Genomic DNA, 24,482 nt, shown 5'->3' with positions numbered 1-24,482 from the left:
AGGTAAAACTTCACAGCAATCGTGTTAGCCTGAAGTGGAGTAAAACATATACCTACTTTATGCAGCACATAATTATTAAAATTGATAGGTTCAAAATAGTAATTTACAGCTTTGAATGCCATTTAAATATGTGGCGAGTATTCTTAGATTCAGATGAATACAGTAATTACGATACCCTTACATATGTTACTGATCATCACCTTGGTTTCCATGCTCAGAAGGACAGGCTAAAGATTTCACATCATTGACCATTGGGGAGCTAAAAAGAAATGAAATGAAAAAATAAATAATAAACTTTAAAATTAAAAGTCATCATGACACACAAAAATTACATACTATGGCAAATTCAATGCCGGATGAATTTCAAGAATTCTCAGCCTTTCTTATATGTATGAAGTAGAGTAAGCAAATTACTTGCCTTAATTCAAACAAAAGAGAAAAATTTCTCAATGCAAGCAATAAACTATCACTAAAAGATAACCACTTCTACCTCAAAATAAAATTGCCAATACCATTCATTTACTTTTAGGATCATTAGTCAAATAATTAAAGTAAGAGTGTGTTAATATAATTAGTACCCAGATAAAGTGAATATTAGTGCAAAGTTAAACAAGAGCAGGATATCAAATATAAACAGTAATGATTACATAATACAATGCAAGCCTTGCAATGTTATTGTCCTAAATAAAGACTCTACACAAGCTTAAACTAAGTGTCAATGCCCAGTACTACATATCACTGTGAAAGCAAGAGTTACTTTCAAAGGTGAGAATTAGACTAAAGTTATACAGTCAATGTTAGTCGATTCGATTCATTAATGGTACACAACACATACGTAGGCATAGCAAGAGAAAACATTGCTCTCCAATCACGCAACACATCCCTTACCCTGTGCCAACAGTGGTTGCCCATGGCGGTCAGGCGCCCAGGGAATCATGCAGTTTGCTCTACATGAGGAATAATCTGTAGAGTAAGATGAATTCCTAGCTTTCTTGCTTTAATTTTAGCTCTTAAATCACTGCTATTTTAATACAAACAGAATTACATCCAAATGGTAAATAATAAGACAGCAGTCCCAATCAGAAAGCCACTTCTTGACAAATAATAAAATCATGGAAACTTATCATCCATTGCCATTACACAATGATAAGCAAAATTTGGAGAGAATAAACAGCTTTGCTTTGCAGAAAAAAAATCAAATGGAACATAAAATATCTTGTACAAGTTTCCAAGATAAAAAATTAAAATAATTTTAAATGAAAATTACTTCGATGAGACAGTAAATAGAAGAAGATAAGCTATACTTTGTTAATTCAACCAATATACGAGCCACTCAGTATAACTAGTTTCTATCCATAACTATTAAATACCACATTGTATGACTGAGAGTTCAATAACTAACGATGAATACACATTTATTTAAGAGTGACAAAACATGATTGCTCACAAGCATTCCTCATGAAAAAATGTATTGCATATTTATAAATATTTGTAAATTGGAATGCATAAACGGCAGCATCAAAACTGGAATGAGATGCCAAGCCATCTAAAATAACAGACATGTTCGCAGGAACGTGATAAATGCTGAGTCCAGGGAAATATATTAAAATACCTTGTACACACCATAGGCATTAATCAGGTTAATTGGCATAATAAGCCACTGGGTTTATTTCATTTTACATTACTGGAGACATAAAAAAGAGTTACTCTCAACTGATTTAGTTTCATTAGGAGAAATCACTAATCATTAGTCCCAACTAGAGCTTGCATAGAGGTCTCAAAACAGCCAAAACTTTTATGCCGGCAGGGTTTTCGACAAACACGTGTCAAAATAGCATTTCAAGTCATATAGTTTTATAACAACATGAATGACCACCAGCAGAAATGATAAATGGCCAATAACTATAGCAAATAATTTCAGAAAAATTACTATGCTAATTCAATGCCATGCTCACCCACAGCTCAGACACTCTTAAATTGCTTATTTGCAGCAAACATCAACAAAAGTTTTCTTTCAAAGCAAAAATCTGGTGAGGAAGAAATACCAATGGTATTGTTTCCTAAGGCATGTGAATAAGCATAGGGTATTCAAAAATTATATGTAAACATAATGGGAAAAATCAATAAATCATGCACTGAACGTGCATAGAATAAGATTTGCTAAGAATTTTTCCTCAGGACGCAAGCAAAAAAATCAACAGGATTTCTACTTCAAATGACATCATATTAAAGTCAAGAAGTTGAATAAATTTGTATGAATAAATGTTTTATTGGTATCAAAATATGTTACACAATCAGAAGGACAGCTTTTCCATTTAATTGAAATCAATATCAATATTACTCTGCTCAAAGGTATAGAAAGTAGAAACAAGAGAAATTTAATTCAAAGCCATCTGTTACAAATTTGACCATTTATAAATAAAAATAAAGATAAATATCAAAAGAACACTAACTTAAAAAGTAAATTAATCCAATATTCATGCTTTAAATTACTTTAATTTGAAATAGAGAAAAATGACAGAAAAAGATAAGAACGTTACAGTGTAGGTAGGGTAATTCTACTTAGAAAATGCCGGGTATGATGCAAATAACAGTACCTATTGCTTATTCATTACACTTCAACTTTTTAATTAGAATACGACTGTATAAACAATCTGGATACAATAGAAATGTGTACCCACGCACAGTTCTGGGTGTATGCTGTTGATCATTCATTACCATCTGCTTCAATCGCTTCTTGAAACAAATTCATCCACCTTTAACTCATTATTCATTCATTCCACACAGAACTATTTGCATTCACTGAAATTTGGATCAGTAGTTTCTTTCCTTGGCGAAAAATATGAGTCTTGAAACATAACCTCCCATAAAAACTTGATTATTAGAGGCACGGTTTATGTGAGAGAAAAAAGTTCTCACAAAATCACTGTCTCTCAATAAAATTTAAAAGAATAAAATTTGGAGAATGAAGTTAATAAAGGTATCCTTAAACTTTTCAATGGCTTCCATTCCACTATAAAAATAAGTTTTATTAGTCACTCATGCATGGGAAAAATTGAAGCCAATAAAGATGAAAGTGGAGCTTGAGAACACTCAAAAGTTTCAGGTTATCAACAAATGATTCTTTTCCAACAAAATCAATTTGTAAATACGTATCGTGATTCACTTTACCCATGTTATCACTCCAAAGCATTCTCCAACACAGATGCTGCTGCACTATCAAAAGCAGCAGCTCTTTTCCTCAAGACAAACAACTATAGGCTGCCCACCTTGGAAGATGGCTTAGTGGTATAACTGGTTGCACAACTGGCCACTAATCCGGAGATCTGGATTAAATTCCCAGCTATCCCTGATGTTTGATTTTGTGGAAAATTTTATCCTTCGTGCCAATAAATTTGCACCCAAGCTCGTGACTGTGCACAAGTTACTTATCACATGCAGCACTAGATTAGATTGTCTACATGTACTATACAAACATTTCTACAAGGAATTGTTGAAAGGTATTCGCTCAATGAAATAACATTAAACAGATGTAAAATCACTGTATTTCACTTGAAATCAGATATTTGTGTATTATCAGGGACTACATGGCAGCCTTGTCATGAATCCAAATAAAGATAACTTTATTTTTACAAAATATAACACTATTACTAGTGGTCAAACGATTTTTAAAGCATTATCAATTAAAATACAAATCTCAGCTCCTTACATCACAGGCAGTACTAATTTTATAAGCAAAATATGCTTATGATTAAAACTATGATTCATAAATAGACTTTGGCATACCATAACCTCAGCTTCAAAATTAGCTTTACTACAACTTCATAAAATGAAACTTAAAAAACACAACTGCCTTCCAGCTCACTGCAACATTAGCAAGGAACTATGCATACTCATAACAAAGGTATGACTTTATAAAATGAATAAAATACAGAAGTGGAGAGAGAAAAATCTCACATGATTTGTGAAAGGATTTATAATATATCTCAGCTGGGAAAAGTAACTTCAAGGGTGCATTATTTATTCAGGAAACTTTATTGGATGAACCAAGAAGGAGTGATAATCATGGTTATAGAAAAATCAATTACCATAACAGAACAAGAACTTTGTGTTCTTTGTTTCCACATGTATTTAATTAGAGGGATTACAATCAATCAGGAAAATTTCTAGGGATTTTTAAATTGCCATTTTGTTTTATCGAGCTAAGAAATCAGATTGAAATTTATTAGCCATTTTATTATTCATTTATTATTTAAAAGCCAATCTGCAGGCTACAAAAAGTTTTAAATTTCTATCGGAATCTACATGCTAGTAATATTGTATTGTCTCTTTCATCAAAGTAAACTGTCTGAAATGGAGGGCAAAGAAATTTGGAATGGGATGGAAGGGCATTTCAATTTGATCCAAAAAATTATAGTCAGAAGAAAGTACTGAGAATAAGTGATAAGGAATTTTCATTACTGTGCAGAGCTACAGTTTCCTTCACAATTTTGCAACAAAGTTATTTTTTTATTTGAAAACTTAAAATTGCTGTAGTTCAACATACATATATGTTAAAAAATGAGGGGAATTCAAAACTGTTATAAGATTCAGTTTCACCATGGTCTAAAAATGCATCTACCTCAGATACAAAAATAATTACCTTCAAATGCATAACAAATACCTTTTATAATTGCAATTTACCATTGACAATTTTGTTTGAACTTAAATAAGGTGACGGTAAATAAATGTAATATTAAATTAATTATTGCATTGGGACAACTTAAATAAAAAATGAACAGGAAATATCAGGGAAGTAACCACATTTGAGCTACATATAAAGACCTGAAGGGTATTATTAAACTTGGACATGTCAGGAAGCCAATTGCATAACAGAGGAAACTTTTGTAAGTGATCCCAGTAGAAATGATAAACAAGAATTTTGCAATTTTAAATTTTCAAATGCCCTTTTAAAGAACTAAAGATACCCTTTTCAACCACCGTGAAGATTAACCAAAAAACTTTGAACTACAGCTGTATTTCTGGATTCAGTTTGGAGAAGCCCACAGGTCAAAGAATCTTAAAAATTGCCACTTAGGCCAATACTATATATATACTTGATCAATACCTCAAGGATGACCTAGAATGGTAGCTATCTTCATTAGGTGTGAACATCCAGGCCAGAAATGTACCTGTGTGCTTTATTTAGCTGGGTGATGCAGTGATAAAAATTTATTAAATATCCACAAATCAATAAAAAGCTAAGGCTACCAATTTGTATGATTTTCTGAGATGGTCAAGTTTAAAGGATTGAGATTTTTGGCAAGGGGAGATGAATTGTTTACTTCCCTCTCCACACATATGAAGAATTTCCTGGTTTTTAATACCAATCAACTAAATGGAACCCCTGCTCACTCAGATCCTTCTTGGTTCATACGACAATAAATAACATCCCTGACTGCACACTGACAAAGTTTGATGACTCATATTCTGTGCAATAATTACAAAGAGTACAAAGAAATAATTCAATGATAGCTACAAATTAATAAGCATGATATGTACTCATGAGATTAAACTCAGTATTAGTGTTTCAATTATCATCACTACGTGAGATTCCATGAAGAATACTATTTATAATAGACCTAGTTTTACATACATGGTGTATAAAAAGCAAACTTTAATACATTAATAGTGTTGGGCAAAAACATTCTGACACACTTTTTTAGTGCACAAAAAGTGCTCTTGATAAAAGACTGGATATAAAATGTTATTATTTAAATCACAGAACAATTACAGAGACATAAAAATTGAAATGGGATCCTGAGCTTCATAAAATTTCATGAAATCTTGTACTAAACTGATTAATTGGTAACTGAAGCATTGTTTAGGCCATTCATGGCAACTTACTAACATGAGTTAGCAATACAATATATAATAATGAACATAATGTGATTCCTGAGACTGCTGGTTGGTTTAATTAAGTGAGGCAACACTTAAAAGAAAGATATTTTCAGATAGTAGAGGATGAGGAGGATTGTTGAAGTTAGTTCTGGACTTTAAAAGTCTTTAAAAGAAGTCATAGCAGGTGATGAACCTCAATAACTTTTGATCACACAAAATATTTTTACAACAAATGACATGAAAAACTTTCTAAAACAATAATTATCAGCCTTGAAGTAAGATATACATATCACATTGTTCTGGAAGGCAAATCCTCAGAGTGGAGTGAGTAAGAGAGCATGAAAACTAAAGGCTGTATGGTGAAAAAATATTTAAAAGACAGTCTCATAGGTACAAGTCTGATTGCTGCCCAAAATTACATAAGAACTATAATTATTATTTAACAGTCATAAAATGAGGATGATATAGATCTTATGTTATGAACTAGATGAAAACATGACATCCATCACAAGATAAAAATTAAAAATAAAAGCTAAAAATTATTTCCAGTATTTTCAAATACAACAAAAGAACAGGCCACTCAAAACAACAAGAGAGCACAATTAAAAACCATTTCAGCAGCTGGAAACTTTACATAAATCTTTGTACAACACGACTTATTTGCATTTCGCAAGATCTTCCAGGAATTTTACCCAATGCAAAGAATTTCTCTTTCATTTTGCAGTCTTAAAAACATGAAGTGGTAAACCATTCCTTACAGAACCACCACGCTATATCATTTTTACAAGGTTGGCAGAGTGCTTACCTGTATATTCATTATTCTGTGATTCAATTCCATAAACACTGGAATAAGAAATAATTATGGGAGAAATAAAAAGGGGAAAAAATAAATCAAATAAAAATGGCCCAATCTTAAACTAATTTTCATAGGTTCAAACAGTTCCACTCTATCAACTTATAGTTAATAAAAATTTATGCGGTATATTCTAAAGAGGTAGAGATGGAAGTGGAGGACCAGGGAAAAGTTAAGGCCAAAAAAGCTCATGGGTCTACCCATATAATGGCTGTCCTTCAATTTAAAAATTTGAAGCGACTCAAATACTGTAGAAAGTGTCACAGATTAAATTGCTGACAGATAAAGCAAGCCTCCTGGTAGGCCATTCATGAATGGAAGAAGTAAGAGTTTAAAGCCATTACGCAGGTTCTCCAATATAGAAGATATTGATCACAGCCAATTTGCGTTGATTATACATATACGTAAAAATTAACATGGGCAACAGTAATCAGCAATTGTGGGTACTTTCAATGAAATTACTACTCTAAAACCCTTAGAAATAATAATTACAGTCATCTAAGACAACTGTCATTAAAAGGAATTATTATATCTACCTTATTCAGTTTGTCTCTAACAACCAATTAATGAACCAATTTTCATCACATGCCAACTTTGTTCACAATTGGACACATCATACTGCAGTTTCTCATGAGCCAGAAATCCCCTAAGGGATTAGTTCCTAATTAGTAACTAAGATAACGACAAATTATACATTTTTGTACCAGATGGCAGCCAAATTAGCAACCAGTAATGTAAAATGACAAACCCAAGTGACTAAATTCATAACAATTGCATTTTATTATCTAGGTGATCAAAACCCTACTTGATCATCTGCACTGAAAAATTGCACCTTCTATAAGTAGTTCAGCAACTGTGCCACTCAAATTTATATCTTTCTATCAGATTTGCAAAAGGATGAAAATCGAACTTCCTTGCATTTGGTGTGCAATTAACTCTGTTTTCTATACAGTCAAACCTCTTAAGACAAATTTCGGAGTGACTAACTTAAACAATAAAACAACATAGGTCCAAATTGTCCTCCATCTGTTCATTATATGACCTTTCTCTCTCTATACAGCAAACCTCTTTTCCATGAAAACTCCTGAATGAAGAAATAAAGTTTTAGCCCTTTTTCAACCAATCAAAAGATTTCTCACCTCAATAACAAAATAAATAGTAAAGACAGTACAACCCTGCTTTATGATGGGTTCACCTTTCAACCTGAGCAAATTTAGCTTGTGCTTTTAAAAATTTCAAATTTCTTTGATTATGTTTCTACTCCCATAATGCTATCAATAAATTGCCTAATTCTACACCTTAGTTGTTAGGAAACAAATTGTATGACGTAGTAACATTTACGTGGGCTGTTACTCTTTTAAACTGATTGCTCGACCAAAAATAATGCTGATTTAACATGCAATGGAATTCACTTTACAACTGGTCCTTCAGAATGGAATAACATGATCATTAAGAGAGGGTCTTCTGTACAGCAGCATTTAAGCTTATTCAGCAAACCATCTATAGCACCATCATTTGAAATTACACCGGGATACTATGGACCCCTTAAGATACATCAACCCTCACCGTGGTCTTCCACAAGCCTATTTCTATTTGATGTGGCACTGAGCTGTCTGCAGTGTAAAAATGCAAATAGCTCAAAAGTTACACCGGTAATTTTTCAGGATGCACCACATGCTTAACATAGCATATTATGGAATTAACAGTCATACTTTTAGTCTGAGCAATAGGTCAGATAAGCAGATCTGACATTGGTAGCAGAAAAGACATTACTTCTACCGATTTCAAACTGACTTTTCACTTAATGTCAACCAATCCAGTCTAACTCACTCACTCAATGCTTAAACCCAAATGTTGGTTTGGATAGGTGAGGAGGGTAGAGTTTACCCGTTTTTTCCAGACCAGCCAAAGGTGTATGAATTTTACACAATCAGGGTAGGGGGGCCAGGGCTTACCCAGGGCCTCCTCACACTTTGAGGATTTCTGTGTAGTTTTCCGAAGGCTTCACTTAGGATTTGAACCCAAAACCATCTAATCAGCAGCCAAGCAATCTACCCACTAAGATGCCATGTGAATTCCAGGGAATGCACAGTTGAGCACAGAGTGCGTCCTGAAAAAATGCTTGTGCAAAGTTTGCAAAATAGAATGGCATGCAGTAGAGTAAAATAAAGGACATTGATGACCCCTGAATGGCCTCAAGAATATGCTTTTATATTCAAATCAAGATGAAGAGTGGATAAAAAGTGACTGTTCTTCTACTCAACAATATTTTTGACAGACAGATTGCTCATTACAGTTAAGTTCCGCTCGCAACTGCTGGGATATTGAGAGGCAAATTAATGATAATATTATACACACATGTGATGTCATGAAATCACAAGTGAAAAGTTCATTCTTCCACAGTATTGCTAACCCACTGAAATCACTTTGAAATTTCTGCAGTGGAAGCCTTTTTTAGCTAGGACAGCTCATGTAGCTAGCAAAATAAGAAGTTCAAGGGAGGCCATGGCGGCTAAATTTTCCACCCGTAGTGATGGCCAAATCCTTGTCTTTTGGATTCACAAAATGCCAAAAAGCATTTAATCACCTAATAATTTATTTTAAGCTAAAGCATATCATAGTTCCTTCCTCATCCTGCCACATGTATTGTCATTTTGCATTAAAAATTTCACACTATCACTGCTAGATGCTGATTAGTATGCCAGAAAATATTGCATGTATTTATGTATCACTCAATTAATCAGTCTTCCACTCGAAGGTTGGTTGAGATTGGATAGATGAAGGTAGAGATCGTCCTAGACTAAGGCATATGAACACCACACATTCAAGGCATTTACTGAACCACCTTGAACACAGGAATTTTTTTACGGGAATCCTAAGGCTTCTCCCAGGATGTGAACCTAGAGGCATCGATTCACAGCCACAACTCTACCCATGAGGCTACCAAACTTCCCATGTGTAACCATAACATTGATGAAATTCAATATTGAACTTGCATTCTGCTTAATTGTGGATGCTTTATTATTTATGCAATGTATTTTTTTGCAGAGTTCTTACAGCTATACCCATACCTATGCTTTGGATAGTGTTAACATAAAGGCAACAGATGAAAGGAAGAACCTGGGAGTTATGATTACCTAGAACCTCTTGCGCAGAACACATGTAAGGAATATCTGCGGCATAGCCCAGAAAAAATTAGGATTTGTCAAGCGTACTCGGATGAGAGAGTAAAAGAAAGGTGGTACATATTTCGTATTAGTCCGACTGCACCTGGAATATGCAGCAAGCATATGGAATCTGATGCAGAAATACTTAATCTGTGAACTGAATGAAATACAAAGAAAGGCTGTGTGGTTCATCAAAAACTGCTAAGGGCATACAGATAGCGTTATCCAGATGTTAAGAGAATTAGGATGAAAGCCACTGGAGACACAGAGGCTGCACGCTAGACTTAAACTGCTTGAAAAATTGAAAATAGATATCTTTAAGAGCAACATGGAGAACATAATATTAGAGCTCCACTATATTTATACAGGTATCATAGAAGTGATAAATTTAGAGATATTTAGCTGAACAGATAGATATAGGAATTCATTTTTCTCCAAAACTGTAAAGGATTTTAATAAATGCTAATTGTAATTTTCTTAGAACATTTCCTATTTATGTCTAAAGGCAGCTGTCCTAACACACCATGCCACACGCCTTTTAGGCGGCTTGCGGGATAGTATATAGATGTACTATGGTTCCAAAAATTCAAGAAAATATTCTGCATGTAAAGATGGTCCAAGAAAATTGATACCCAATGCCTCTATTGTGCTTCTCTAGTCCAGCAAATTGAAGGGAATTGTTGTCAGAGGTGACGCAGATCATTAAAGGCAGCAAATCACACAACAAATGCAGGGCACTCTCCCCAAAAACCTAGCAGATGGCTGATAACATAGAAGATAAGAACCTGATGCTTGAGTGAAGCATATCTCCTATGGTTGATTAGAAATTTAAAATGAATCCAGTTTAGAGGACGATTAGAGTTACTTTTCACAAAACCTTTTGAAAATATCCAGGGAGTTTCATAAATGATAACTGATGGTGATTTTAAGGCAAAACTTTTAACACTCTTCAATAAGTATTAACAAATAAAATATGCATTTTTTCCTATTATTTCCTAGTGGAGTCATAGGAAACTTATGTTAAATAAATATAACTGTTCTCTCAATGCATAAGAGGATAGCGCATAAGCTCAGTATGAGTAATAAAGAGCGAGTAAATAATTTTCAGAAAGCAATGATTAGATTACATTTTAGTAAAAGTAATGATTACTAGTAAAAAGCGATCAATAGCTCACTTACACCTCATCTCATATTATTTTCCAGTTCCCTTGAGCAGTCATTAAGAGTCTGGCAAATGAATAATTTTGTTTGGTCTAGACATTTGAACATTATGTCGGTAAATAAATCATGAAATCCATGCTTGAGGAGCTCAATTCTCCAAATGAAGCAACCAATTTTATTGCAACATAAAGTAAAAGAGAAACTTTTCATTTGTACCTTAAGTGATATTTTAAAATAAAACCTTGGCAGCATAGTATTTATTGTACCTCACTTGCGGCAGCGGGAACCACAACGACGTCACACGGGGTTTTCCAATCATTCATACTTAGCCGTTGCGTTTTCGCAAGCTTGAAAATTTTCACTTTTCATTTAATCGCGAAAATAGATATCGTCATTTAAAAATCTAAAAGCGTGAAATACGTACTCCAGGAGTAATAATCTTTCGATTTAGGCAATAAAAAATAATAGGAAACCACCCTATTCTGCTACAGTGGCATAAAAATTCATCAGCAGCTGGCCCTTTACCAGTTTATATACTATGGGTGAAAATTGAGGATCTATGAATACAAAGAGTTTGAGGGTTCTAGGTGAACCCTTCGAAGGATACAACACACTGGGGCCGGGAACCAAGCCAGTGGCTTATATGCCCGATCACCTGGGGAAAGGCTGGAGAGGAAGGAAAAAGGAAAGAGGCGCCGCCGCGATAGGAGCCCGTCGATGCCTCTGGGAAGGGAAAGGGACGGGATGAGGGAAAAACACCCCAACGCTATAGAAGCGAAGAGGGCCCTACTATTCGATTCGGGATCGATGATGACAATGAGCTAACCTCAAAAGAGATGAATATTGGATCATGTGATACAAGCAGCCTTAAGCGAGGTCAAAACTGCCACAGAAAAGTCAGCCAATGAGGGAAAACTTGATAAGTATACTACCTGCAATATAGCTCTCACTTAACACTAAGTTTGCTAAACACAACACTTTTAAGGTAAAAATCCTTAGTGCTAAGCAAGGATAACTGTAAAAATATTACATTTTCTACATTCACTTAGGACTTAGCCTCCTCACATCAAAATGGCAAGTCACTGGAGATGCAACGCAGAGATACAAAGCCCTCTAAGTTAGGTAACAAGTTTTTTTTAAGTTCACTGCACTGTAGCAAGCCAAGGCAGACTCTAAACCAGTTTTTAAGCATGGTTACACCGAGGGGCTAACAGTATACTTGGGGCAAGTGAGAAGTTGTGTAGAGCTGGATGACTCACGACAGACGAAATGGCTTTAGAAGCCACTTTGCTGGGCCCTCGGCCTAGCTAGATAGAGCTTCCACTGAAATACAACTTCAGTGATCAGAATTAGCAATCTTGGTTCAAGTAAAATCAATCATAATGTTTTGAGAAATAACATCTGCCAAGTGAATTCCTAAATATTCATTACTCATTGGCAAATAAAATTTTTATTTTAAAAGAGCTGGCAAACCTGTATGCATCAAAGACATCTGAGGAAATCCTTAATTCTCAAGATATCTATCACACTGATCCATGCTTTGAATACCTAAATGAAATAGGTAACTGTCATTGCAGAGGAAATTCCGAGAAATAAGCAATGCCTCTTGAACCACTCTCCAGAAACCTTCATCCATAACAAACACCTCTACATAACAAATTTTCCTTATTACTACGAATTTTTGACAGAGGTTTGACTGTAATTAAAGGGAAAATTTGGACTTGAAAAAGCAAAGGCATAGATAAATCTTCACATGGATTACAATAAACTTAAACCTATTAAGAAAATGAAATCTATAATACAGAATAAATTTTCCGAAGGCTTAAGAGTAAGGTTTCTCCAAATCCTAAGTAGCTATTCACTACATACCATAATCTAGTAGGGATGTGTGAGTACTCGAAAATCCGAGTCGAGTCGAGTAGTTGGTACTTGACTTAAAAATCGAGTCGAGTTTTGTGTTTCAAGTAGCATTACAAATATTGAGTCGAGTCGAGTACTTTCGGTTATATAGTTGTCCAGGCCAATAGGTAAAGCAATCTGCTGACAGGAAGCGCTATCATGAAACTCATGTATTAATATCGTTTTTGAAGTCAATAAGTCATTCTAATGCCTTGACCTGGGATTTTCAACTTGTTGTATACACTATAGTAGTCAATGTGGGTGCCGAATACCTTTTCGTCAGCCAAAGCGGCCGATCGTCTTCCGACCCGGCGGCATATTCGGAGTGGACTGCCGTTACTTATGCGATACTTTTATACCCTACCCAATCTTCTTCACTCAAACGCCAAAAGAATACGTTAAAAAAGTGTTAAGATTTTATGAAATAAAGAATAATTCAAAGAAAACTTAAAAAAAAAGAAAAAGAAAGAAAACTTAAAAGGTTTTAGCGGACAATGTCGGTTTTTCCCAGTGTTAGACGCCGCAAGTGGTGCCTTCTTTTAGCCTGTTAAATTACTACATACTTAGAGGTTAATTTTAGTTTATTTACTTTGTTGCATTTAGTTTTCTCCTTGAACTTACAAAACAAGAGTTGATGAGGTTGATTAAATGAAGTCAGAAATAAAGAGAAAAATGTTTGGTCCACAAAGCTAAAGCTAAGTTCTATAGTTCGATTGCTTTGTCCACTTAAATTCTATGAAGATTAAAGATGCATAAAAATCGTGCATTTATTTTTAATAAGAATTCCCAAGGTTCCCGAATCTTGCAATTTTGTTGAGAAAGTACTTGTTCAGCCACACAAGTGTGTAGCAGAAGACAATTTTGTGCCGCAGTAATGCTTTAACGTGGAGGCATCAAAACCTGCTGCCTGAGCATGTAGAACAATTGGTTTTTCTGCATGAGAATTTGAAAGGATTAAATATTACATGATTCATTTATGCATGCAATATTTATTGCAATTGTAAAAATACTTTTACTCAGGGGCCTTCCTGGCAGTTTAGTTTAATATATTACTTAAATTTTTGACATATTCTTAGATGTAAATTCATTTCAACTGTGCCTATGGTACTGTTTAAGACACATTAATGTTTCATTTATCTCCTAATTCCTTCACAAATACCATTAACTTTCCTCATTATCTTTTCCTTTTTCATCAAACTAAGCATTTAGAATAGAAAATTCATAGTAGGATTGGAAAAATGAGAATACATTGGAGCATGCATTATTGTATCGCCTGGTCTAGAAATTATCATACTCGACTCGACTTGATACTCGCGAGTAGTTTTCAACTCGACTCGAGATCAAAAAGTGCTACTCACACATCCCTATAATCTACCAAATCATTAGTTGAGTTAGCTAAAAAGCTAACGGCAGGTTAGAAGCCAATCACCCATATTATTACACAAGTGCTTATTTCTTATTGTACTCCACCCATCCTGAAATGAAACTACACCAACCAACATTTTCATATTTGATTGAACCCAATGAAATATGATAAAAAGTGGCAAGTCAATGCTTAAAAAGATACAAAGATTTCTCATCTAAAATACTGACATGCTTTTCCACTCATGAACTGTGATAAATTTGATATGTTAAAGACACTATAAGCCTAGAAAATGGCTAACAATACCAGTTACAGACGGGGATCTTCCAAAGAGAAGGTCCAATAACTTACAGAGACTGAGTAAAACCTTACATTTTACCAACTGTGCTCTGAGTAGCTTTTTTTACAGCCATTGAAGGAACACTTCGAAGTGACAGTGGAACATTTCCAGAGTGGGAGGTGATGGGTGCCAACTGCTGCTGCTGAAGAATAGCTAGGCAGCGACTCAAGCAAGTGAGAGTAGCAGCTGAGGTGGCTTTTAAGATGAGAAGGTCATGATCTGTGCTTGTACTGCTTCCTGGATACAAGAAAATATCCAATGAAATAGAGCAGGATGCTGTGACAAAAGGATAATTAAAATTTAAGTTAGTATTGAAGATATGCACTACATTTTTCGTTGAATGAGGGAAAATGTGTTTATTTGTCACACAGTCAAACCTGCTTTACAACATTTATAATGGAGTCACATTCTACATTAGGCTCTTCTCAATATGGCCAAAAACAAATCATTTTTTGAAGAATCTAGGCACTCACTCAATTTTTTCATATTGGTTTTCATAAAAAAGTATGACTTTTTTCTCCACTGAATGTCATAATGCAGTGCTTAATTAAATGCTAGACTCGAATGGGCATTAATTTAAAATTTTAAATTAGTTTTCAAGAAAATGGGATGGGAAAATGGTCTTCAAGTAAAATGATCATTACAAGATTCGTGGTGGATACTTCTATTTTGTTAATATAAAGTTCATCAAGTTTACATCCTTGATTTCACCGGCAACATGTATGGTTGGGTGGAGAATTGGCGAGAGATGATAGGTGACCCTTGGCCAACCAATCTTAAATCACATTAAAATATCCCCCACAAAACAGTCATTAGCATCCCACGAGATAACCCACACTAATATCTAGGGACATTAAAAAGGTGGGGTCATTTTATACCCAAAAAGGTGATATTTTTTTAGAAAAGAGTTGTTATTTTGCCCTGAAATCAGTGTTATATTATCTGAAAAATAATTAATGATAAATATATCAGAAAATAATTAATGTTGATTGAGTGTCATGCTTTCAGTGGCACACCTATCCCTAAATTTTGGATGCTAATTACCAGGGATAATTTAACCAATAATTTACATTGAGTTAGGACCTAATACTCCCTTTTTATACAGTGGAACCCCGATCTGTCGTTCCCGCATTGATCGTTTGAAGGTCTCGGTCCCGTTGTATAATTTTCCCACATCAATCGTTTGACGAAAATGAGACGAATTGTTTACAATGTGTTATTTGTAGCTAATGAACTACCATAGGGAGAAGCTGAGTGCCGTGGGATAGTAACATTGCTGCATTTCCCAAGATCCGCTATACCCCTCCATTCAGCACTCCCTTCATGATTAGGCTGCTTTCAGACTAGACGACTTTCTACGGGCCGCCGTTCATGGCACAGTGCCGTGAAATTCAGAGTCGTCTTGTTGAAAGCAGCCTGAATTTCACGGTGCTGAGCTGGGAACGGCAGCCGGCAAAAAGTAGTTTTGTCTGAAAGCGGCCTCAATGTAGCACTGTGTGTATTTCATGACGTAGACAGGGCACCACCGCTTTCTAGACGAGTTGGCTTTAATCCGAATGCCATCAACGGCACCGCGCCGTACTTTCAAATAACCATTGCACTTTATGGATGTCTTAAAACTAGTTGAATCATGCCATTAACAGCACGGCGCCGGTCACCACGGCACCCATTTCAACGGCGCCACAGTGACGGTCATCACGGTGCCCATTTCAATCCGGTTCGGCACGCTGTCTACGGCGTGATATACATGCAGTGCTACATTGAGGCCGCTTTCAGATGTATCGACTTATCCCCATCTGCCATTCATGGCACGGCGCCATAAAATTCAGGTCACTTCCAGACGAGACAACTCTCTGGCTTCATCAGAAAGCGGCCTTGGTGTCATCTTTCAGCAAGAAAGGCAGTTTTCAAAAACTCTCTTGTGCATATTATTTTGGAATGAGTTTAATTGAAATTTGAAAAAAATGATGAAAATCACCTTTGAATTAGTGAAAATCGTGCTTGAATTGATGAAAATCACCATTAACACTAAATTAGCATATTCACGGTAACATCCCAGAATTCACGCTATCGCATTGGCAACTTTTGCATGTCCCTACTAATATCCGAAAGAGCTTTATTAATTCAAAATGAGAATGAACAAAGTGGAGAATTGAACCACAAAGAAAACAAGGTTTCCTTCAAGCCGACCAAAAACTCCAATGTAAATATAAAATTCCTGATAGAGAAGGTGCCCTAAATTGTCCTCAGTAAATTGAATTCAAAATTATTAAAATAAGCCTTAATGAATTGAAAGGAGATTTCATCAGCTGACCAACATAGAAATGGGTCATGGAAGATGCGGCTCATATTTCAGTCCTACCACGTGAATGGTTGTGAAATTAACATTTACACATAGAAATCCAAACTTCTCTGGTTCAGTACCCAGTGCAGAAGAATTTTTTTCCCATGGCAATCAATGGGAATGGAAGGGTTAGCTGAAAAAACTCATTTAAATAAATTATGAAAAGAATGAAATTTGAAATTCGTGAAGTCTCCAACTTTGACATTGCCTCATTGGATGGAAACAATAGTCATGCGTGTAGCCAAGAGTGAGGGCCAGAACTTAATCCAAGCAAATAAATAGTAGAACATTTTTTTCATCATTCAATAATACCCATGCTATGGATGGAGTTAGTATTGAAGTCATATGTTTTATTGCCATGGTTGACATGAATGCAGTCGAAAGAGATCGAAGATAGAAAAATGCAGCCAGAGAATCAGGACCACAGATTTGAAAAGGGAATTTTCAGGATTCTCTCAAAGAAATAACCTCTGCATTACAGATTCCAGAGTGACAAGGCAATGCTGAGAAGGACATTCAAAACTTAAATGAACAGAATGACAGTAAGACCTATCCAGGCTACCATAGAGACAACAACCAAAACAAGTTTTTGATAAAAAGGGAGTTAAAGTAAAAGAACAACAGGAAGGAGTAATAAAACCTAAGACAATTGAAAGATGAGAGCATACAGGAGCAATATCCAAAATCAACTCCAATAATATATCCAAAATCAACTCACAATTTCTTGCTTGAATTCTAGAAGATATAAGTTGAAGGAAATAAATACTACAATTTTATAACCAGATTTTTTTCCCTGCAATATATAAATTTGTTAACTTGATGCCGAGATTCCTTACTACCAGTCTTGTAGACTGGATTAACAGAGTAAAGCAGTTATTCATTGCCTTGAAATTATGCACTGGTACTGCAGTAATAATGTGATGCCATTACTCCTAAAGAGATATCAATGGTCAAAATACTATAATATTATATAATACTATAATATAATACTATAATAAAAACATGGCAATATAAACAATAATATTTCCTAAATTATTGAGACATGAAAATAACTGCTAATACCTGTAGATGGTAGACTTTCAATAGCTTTGGACAGTGAATAACTGTTCTGCTCAGCAATAAACAGCTGCTCTCTTACTTTGCTGAAAGCATCTAACACAGCAAGAGTGCACGTAACTCTGGATCCTTGTAAAGCTGATGAATGACTCTGCTGAGTAGAATGATACTCCCGAGGTGGCAACGGAGGATTACTCTGTAATGCAAAAGAAAAAACATTATTGGTATAGGCATGAATACATAATAAAACCCACTAAATTAGAAACAATTTGAAATAACTTCAATACAAGCTAACAAGCTGATAACATGATAAGGATGAAAACCAGTCACCAAACATCCTCAACTACACAATCAGAGACCGTAACCACACCCTGAACTTCGCAGAAATTTCTAGCATTTTCTGAGAAGTAACACCTTGGGAAATAATTTGCGTTATAATATTTTATCAATAACTACAGGTCAGAAATTGCAGGTGGAGCAGGAGCACAGCTAGCAATTAAGGCTAGGGGGCACTTTAGGTGCAACTAATACTGGGGGTTCGGGGGCATGGAGTATCCGCAAGGGTAAGCAGGAGGTGCGGAGGCACTCCCACAGAACATTTTTAAGGTAAATGGTTAAAAATTATGATTTTTACAGCTTTCTGAGGGATATTTAATTAATCCTTACACTATTCTATAATAATTATTAATCCAATTACGCACAACGGATTAAACTTAAAAATTTCTCATTTCTCTGAGCTCTGGGAGGGGAGGTTTATCCCCCAAAACCTCCCCTCGCTGCACCACTGCGGTGGAGAACCTTTAGATTATTAAGGTGCTTCTCAAGTAAACAAAAAATTAAAAACTTCAGAGAGACATGCCTCCATTCTCACCACTCCCAAAAGATCTAATATTAAATACATTATATGGGATCATTAGTAATAATTAAAGATTGGTCGAATAGCAGATTTCTCGAACTCGAATATTACATCATTGCTCGAATATTCGAATACCTAGAATACTAGAATTGCGCAAAGCATATTAAACGTACGTTTCTTCTTCTATTTCCCTTGATGAATGTATAAATAAAAAGGTATACAGTGGAACCTTGATCCATCGTTTTTCAAGGGGATGGACGAAAAAAAAGATGAATGCGGGAATGTTTGACTAGGTTTCCTATGCAGCAGTAAAACTCAGGATTTTGGCGAGTATAAATGTAATTTCCTTTAAAAGATTAAAACAGGAATTAAGCTGATTAATGGAATATTTTAATTTAATGGAAACAATTTGGGCATATATAGTTGATTCAACCAGTGGCACAGCGAGGGGGGGTTTTGGGTGTTAAAACGCCCCAGAACTCAGACAAATTTTTAAGTTTAATCCATTTTACATAATTGGATTGATATTACTAATAGAATAGTGTAAAAATTAATAAAATACCCCTCACAAAGCCGTAAAACTCACCATTTTGAACCATTGATCTTAAAATTCCGCAAGTTATTAATCTTGCACCTACCGATTATCCTGGTGGGTATTCAATACCCCCACACACCTCAGTATTAGTTGCACCTAACCCCCCCCCCCCCCCCAGCCTTAATTCCTAGCTGCGCCCCTGGATTCGACTAACATCTCTCTCAAATATCCTAAGGGGACACACCACCTCGCGCAAAAATGATTTCATGCCGTCTTGGCATTTACACTGCTACGATGGATTTCTGTCTGATGTATACATTATTATCTACCAAACGTCATTTCAGCGTCACGCCCATCTGATACTCGGCTTCATCCAACTTCTTATTTTAAACAGGTAGCTGCTTAACCCCCTCTCCTACTGTCAAGTGCTAGCAGACAATCCAAGGCATTTTGCAAAATACACGCACTTCTCCACCGCATTTTCTTCTTCTTCAATTATTTTCGGTCCATCTTTGGAAGTTCTCACGAGATAAGAAGATGAATTGGCATTGCTATCAGGGAGAAACCAAATATCCTGAGAAAATATCTCTTCGTCTATGACTGTATCCGTGACTGACAATCCGAGGCGTTTTGCAAAATGCATTTGCAATTAATTTGTCTCGAGAAACTTTTAGGCCAATGATCTCCATTAATATTCGGAGGAACTGCTTCCCTTTGAGAGAAAACTCGTAATTGTAGCCATGAGAGTTAACGTCGTACATGAAAGACAGTAATAATGACAGATGCTCATGAAAAGCGTTAACTGATCTGAATAGTACAACCAACAAGGATACAGACAAGTAGAGAAAATGGGAGTCAATTCAAATGTCCATGATATTGTAAATATAAACACATACTTACCCTGGCAATAGCCAACGTATGCATTTCAGCCACAGCACGAAGACGATTCACCCATTCTTGTCTTTCACGTGCATCAGTAGCTCTCAACTTGTACATTTCACCAGTGGCAGAATTAACAGCAAAAGAACTTGAGTCTTCATCACTGGGTGAGATAACAGCACCAGCCAAATGCACGGTTCCTCTAGGCCTTTGCCTATTTTCTGTTTCATTCTATTAATAAAAATTCAATGAAAGTATAAGAGCAAAAGACTAACAATTATTTCGTCCATATACTTTTTAGTATGCATATTTCAGCAATGAAAGTAGCTATACTACATGATTGAACACTCAAGTTCAATCATATTCACTATAAAATATGATGTACAGGAAAGATAAATGCTCAATGAGACATAAAGACCTAAATATGTTAAACTAATGATTAGAAGGGATGCTGAGGCAGTGCGAGAGGGGGGGGTTTGCCTGAGAATCCCCAGTTTCAGGATGGAAGCAAAGAACCACCCCAAATAATCCAACTGACATTTTTGGTGGAGGTCAGGGCTGGGGAAAGAGGTCCCTTGAGAACATTGCCCCATGCACCCCAATATCTCTGAGTGGTACTGATAACTAATTGTTCACATCACTGAAAGTATAAATTAAATATCCACATTCCTCAGTGATGAATATAGTTTTTTCGTTATTTATTAGGTTATTAAGAATTTTCCTTGAGAGACTAACCATAACACCGCTGCAAAATGACAACATGGGAAACCAAAGACATTTTAAACCAAGTTAAATTATAACTTATTCAGATAAATGTGTGCACAGCTTGATAGACACACCCTCTCCTCAATAAGAAACTGAAAATTTTTACTATTTGCATTTGCTTTCGAATAAATGATTATGGACTTCTCATGAAATAAATCCGCCACTTGAGAATACTAAACAATACCACACCAAAACTAGTAAAACTAAATTGAGTCGAAAATGCAAGTTTTACAGCTATAAGACAAGCGTTCACTTCTTTCAAGAGAAAAAGGGGAAATTTCATTATCAATAATCACATACGGTCCCATAATTGCAATTAAGGATGAAGGCTACGGATGACTCAACCATGAACATTATTTTATATTTAAAATGAGATTCCAATGGTTTATGTTCCAAGTACGATAGTCTAATAAGGCTTAAAAGAAATGGAGACAATGAAACTTACTATTGCAACGTAACCAATGATCACTGAGAACGAGTGCCACATTCACAAAAACAGAGACATATATTCGCAGAGAGAGAATATTCCAGTGAACACCACCACTAAAAATATTAATACAAAAATGACACTTCGTGTCAACTTACCAAGTAGTATTGAAGGAGACCTGTTTCAGGGTCTAGTATAAAGAACCTGTACTGCCATCCTTTCATAACGTTTGTGTACTTATTGAGCTGGCCTTCGAAGACCTGCCTTAATTTGTCTGATGTCATCTTGGACCTGCAGTAAATTTAGGAAATCATTGATGTGGAAAACCAAAACAACACAGATGACAGTTACTCCACCACTAACAACTACATCCACTTACACTCAATAGTACGACGACTAATAAACAACCAAAAGTATTCCTCAAGAGACGGATTTCATGAGTAAAAGTGTTAACAACACTTAATCTATCTGAGACACTTCCCTAGTCCCGAACACCAATCGGATTGAAATAATTTATTGCGACCACGAAAAAATATAACGATAAAACTAACTCAAACATAATGTATACATTTACAACAAACAACACGAAATAGATATAAACTCGAAAAGAGAAAACAAAACTTCCTTTGACCCATGATTGCAATATTCATAAAACGATTCACATACAAACATAGAACAACAAACGACCCGATGAAGTCTCCCCCATGAACCCAGATACGCCGAATGATTCTCGATTCTCGTGACGTCCATAGGTTACTAGCGGCCGCTAGCGATACTCCGTGCTGCTCTGTACAGTTACGTTACAGCAATCGTTCATGCCCTGATAAATGTCACCGCTTAAGTCGCTTAAAAAAACCATTTCTAATACTAAAAACGAGAAAAAATTGAGAATAGCAAAGCCTATGGTATTTCCCTCCCTTCCATAATTCTATTTTGATTCCTTCTGCGATCCCTGGAGATGATGAAAATGACCGTTACTTGTGGCCTCGTCGGAAGTATTCATTTGTCAGTTGTTTTTCAGACCAGCCAATACGGATTTAAGGATTTAAGCGAGATATTTGAATTTCATTGAACGAGGGAATAATGCATCATCTTATTTATCTACGCTTCATTGCTGTGACTTGACCGACGGATGAAGAATAACTGATAAATAATATATAATATACGAGAGTGCGATTATGACTTTTTGTTCGAAGATATTCCAAATACACGCTTTTACTCTAATTTTTATTTTCCTTCACAAAGGATTGAAAATTTTGAATGAGAGGAAAAAGGTTCCTTTTAGTGTTACTTAGTCACTGGATTGAAATTTATATGAGAGTTACTATTCTGTAAATGGAATATTACACTTAAAACCTGATTAAATGTTAATCCTAAAACTCTAAATAAGTTTGTAATATTAAGCTGTGAATTTAGAGCCACTTACAACTTCTGTGATTTCAGCCAACTAACTGATCTTTTTTGGCATTTCTTATTTCCTTTCCTGTATCAAGGCGTAGTGCCCATTTCTCATCCATGTGATGGCAAACTCCTCTTTGCAATTGCTCCAGGTTGGCACTAACCAGAGATAAGATAGATTTTTATGGAAAAATTATTTACTAAGCATTTTTAACCGCTCACACTTTCACTACTTGAGAACCACTCTGCATTGAGTAGCCCACAAATACTCAGAGGGCATTAGAGTCGTGGTGCCTTACATAAAAGTAAAGGTTTATTTTGCAGCTGCATCTACCGTTTCATTTCCAAGTATACCTCCTATGAAAAATATTTTTTTTACATAGTTTTTCATTAAGAGAGAGAAGGATGCCGTAAATGCTTTGAACATTGGGATGAAAATGTAGATGTGTTTCAGATAGGTTGCAGTGAACTATTTCTACCCAAATAGATTACAACTAAATTTGATGCATTAGTGCTCATGACAAGGGATAATGTCTACACTTTGCATCTTCACCGGCAAGTCGCTGGAAATTGTCAAAAAATTATATTTAAAAGAAATTCAGTCATCAGTTATTCAGCTGTTGTGAAGACACACTGAATTTCACTGGTAAGCTCTAAATTCATGTCGAGCACAGCTATTAGCAACGTAAGATGCATAATACGCTGTTCTACCACCTTTGGTGCTCATACTGCACAAAAAGCTTATGTTAAAATGAGGGTATTTGACGGCATTCTTTACCTAATCGTCCCTAAAATCTTATCCTTGCCTTACACGAGTTCCTTAGCTTACGATAAGCTGCTTATCAATTTTTCCGTAAGAAAACCAATAGAAACAGATAATTACTCCACTATTTTCTTTTACTATTCTTATTTTTTTTACTAAAGCCTGAATCACACGATCATTTTTTCCTTCCCTTTCGAGTGATAGCTAATAATGAAGGGAAAATGACCGTTTCACGAAATAATTTTCCACGATGGCTCCTCCATCGGCACGTCCCATTTATCGTCGCTGAAACTTTACTATTCTTATAGCATATCAGAATGCGGCCGATATCAGCGATTGTAACGCCATGCTTGGCTTTTAATTGAATGGCAGTCGTAAATATGGAAAGTGACATAATAAGCGATGAAAAAACGACGAAGGGAATAACCGTCCCTCAGAATGGTCGCTGTAACATATCACTCTGAGGGATGGAAAAAACGATCGAGAGATTCAGGCTTAATTTAGTTCAGAATTCAGAGGACATTATTAGTTCTTTAACAAAAATGAAGCTGGAAATTTTTTTCCGCATAAAAGATTCCTTAATGTGTCCTGTAGACTAAACTCACACAAATAACCGGCGAACTTACTTATCCATTCCAAAGTGCTGTTGTTCTTTTCCGGCGGTCCGCAGCCTCATTTTAGCAAAGTTAACAACATCGCTTTATTTATCGCAGAAACACCGTTCAAAGACGTACTTGACAGTACGATTGGCTGAAATACGATGTAAACAATCGTTTTTTGTTGAATTTTTAATTGC

At 35.5% G+C, this 24,482-nt stretch overlaps 1 protein-coding gene across 2 annotated transcripts in view; it reads right to left on the bottom strand.

Moving 5' to 3' along the window:
* Positions 1-22,281, bottom strand: part of LOC124171803 (oxysterol-binding protein-related protein 11-like) — a 40,524-nt gene extending 18,243 nt beyond the window's left edge. Inside the window, exons 1-6 of one of the 2 annotated variants that reach the window (XM_046551123.1) lie at positions 21,905-22,281; positions 21,684-21,816; positions 20,355-20,564; positions 18,070-18,259; positions 14,696-14,939; positions 201-259 (exon numbers count right to left, since the gene is read on the bottom strand). In XM_046551123.1, coding sequence (XP_046407079.1) covers positions 201-259; positions 14,696-14,939; positions 18,070-18,259; positions 20,355-20,564; positions 21,684-21,809 — 829 coding nt within the window. In that variant the 5' untranslated portion in view covers positions 21,810-21,816; positions 21,905-22,281. The remainder of the gene's footprint in view (positions 1-200; positions 260-14,695; positions 14,940-18,069; positions 18,260-20,354; positions 20,565-21,683; positions 21,817-21,904) is intronic. The other variant, XM_046551124.1, reaches the window with a different exon arrangement.
* Between the last annotated feature and the right edge of the window lie 2,201 nt (positions 22,282-24,482).

This window comes from Ischnura elegans, chromosome X, assembly GCF_921293095.1.
Source record: "Ischnura elegans chromosome X, ioIscEleg1.1, whole genome shotgun sequence".
Classification (NCBI taxonomy): Eukaryota; Metazoa; Arthropoda; class Insecta; order Odonata; family Coenagrionidae; genus Ischnura; species Ischnura elegans.
The sequence above is the reverse complement of the archived record's forward strand: the minus strand, read 5'-3'. Positions and strand labels throughout refer to the sequence as shown.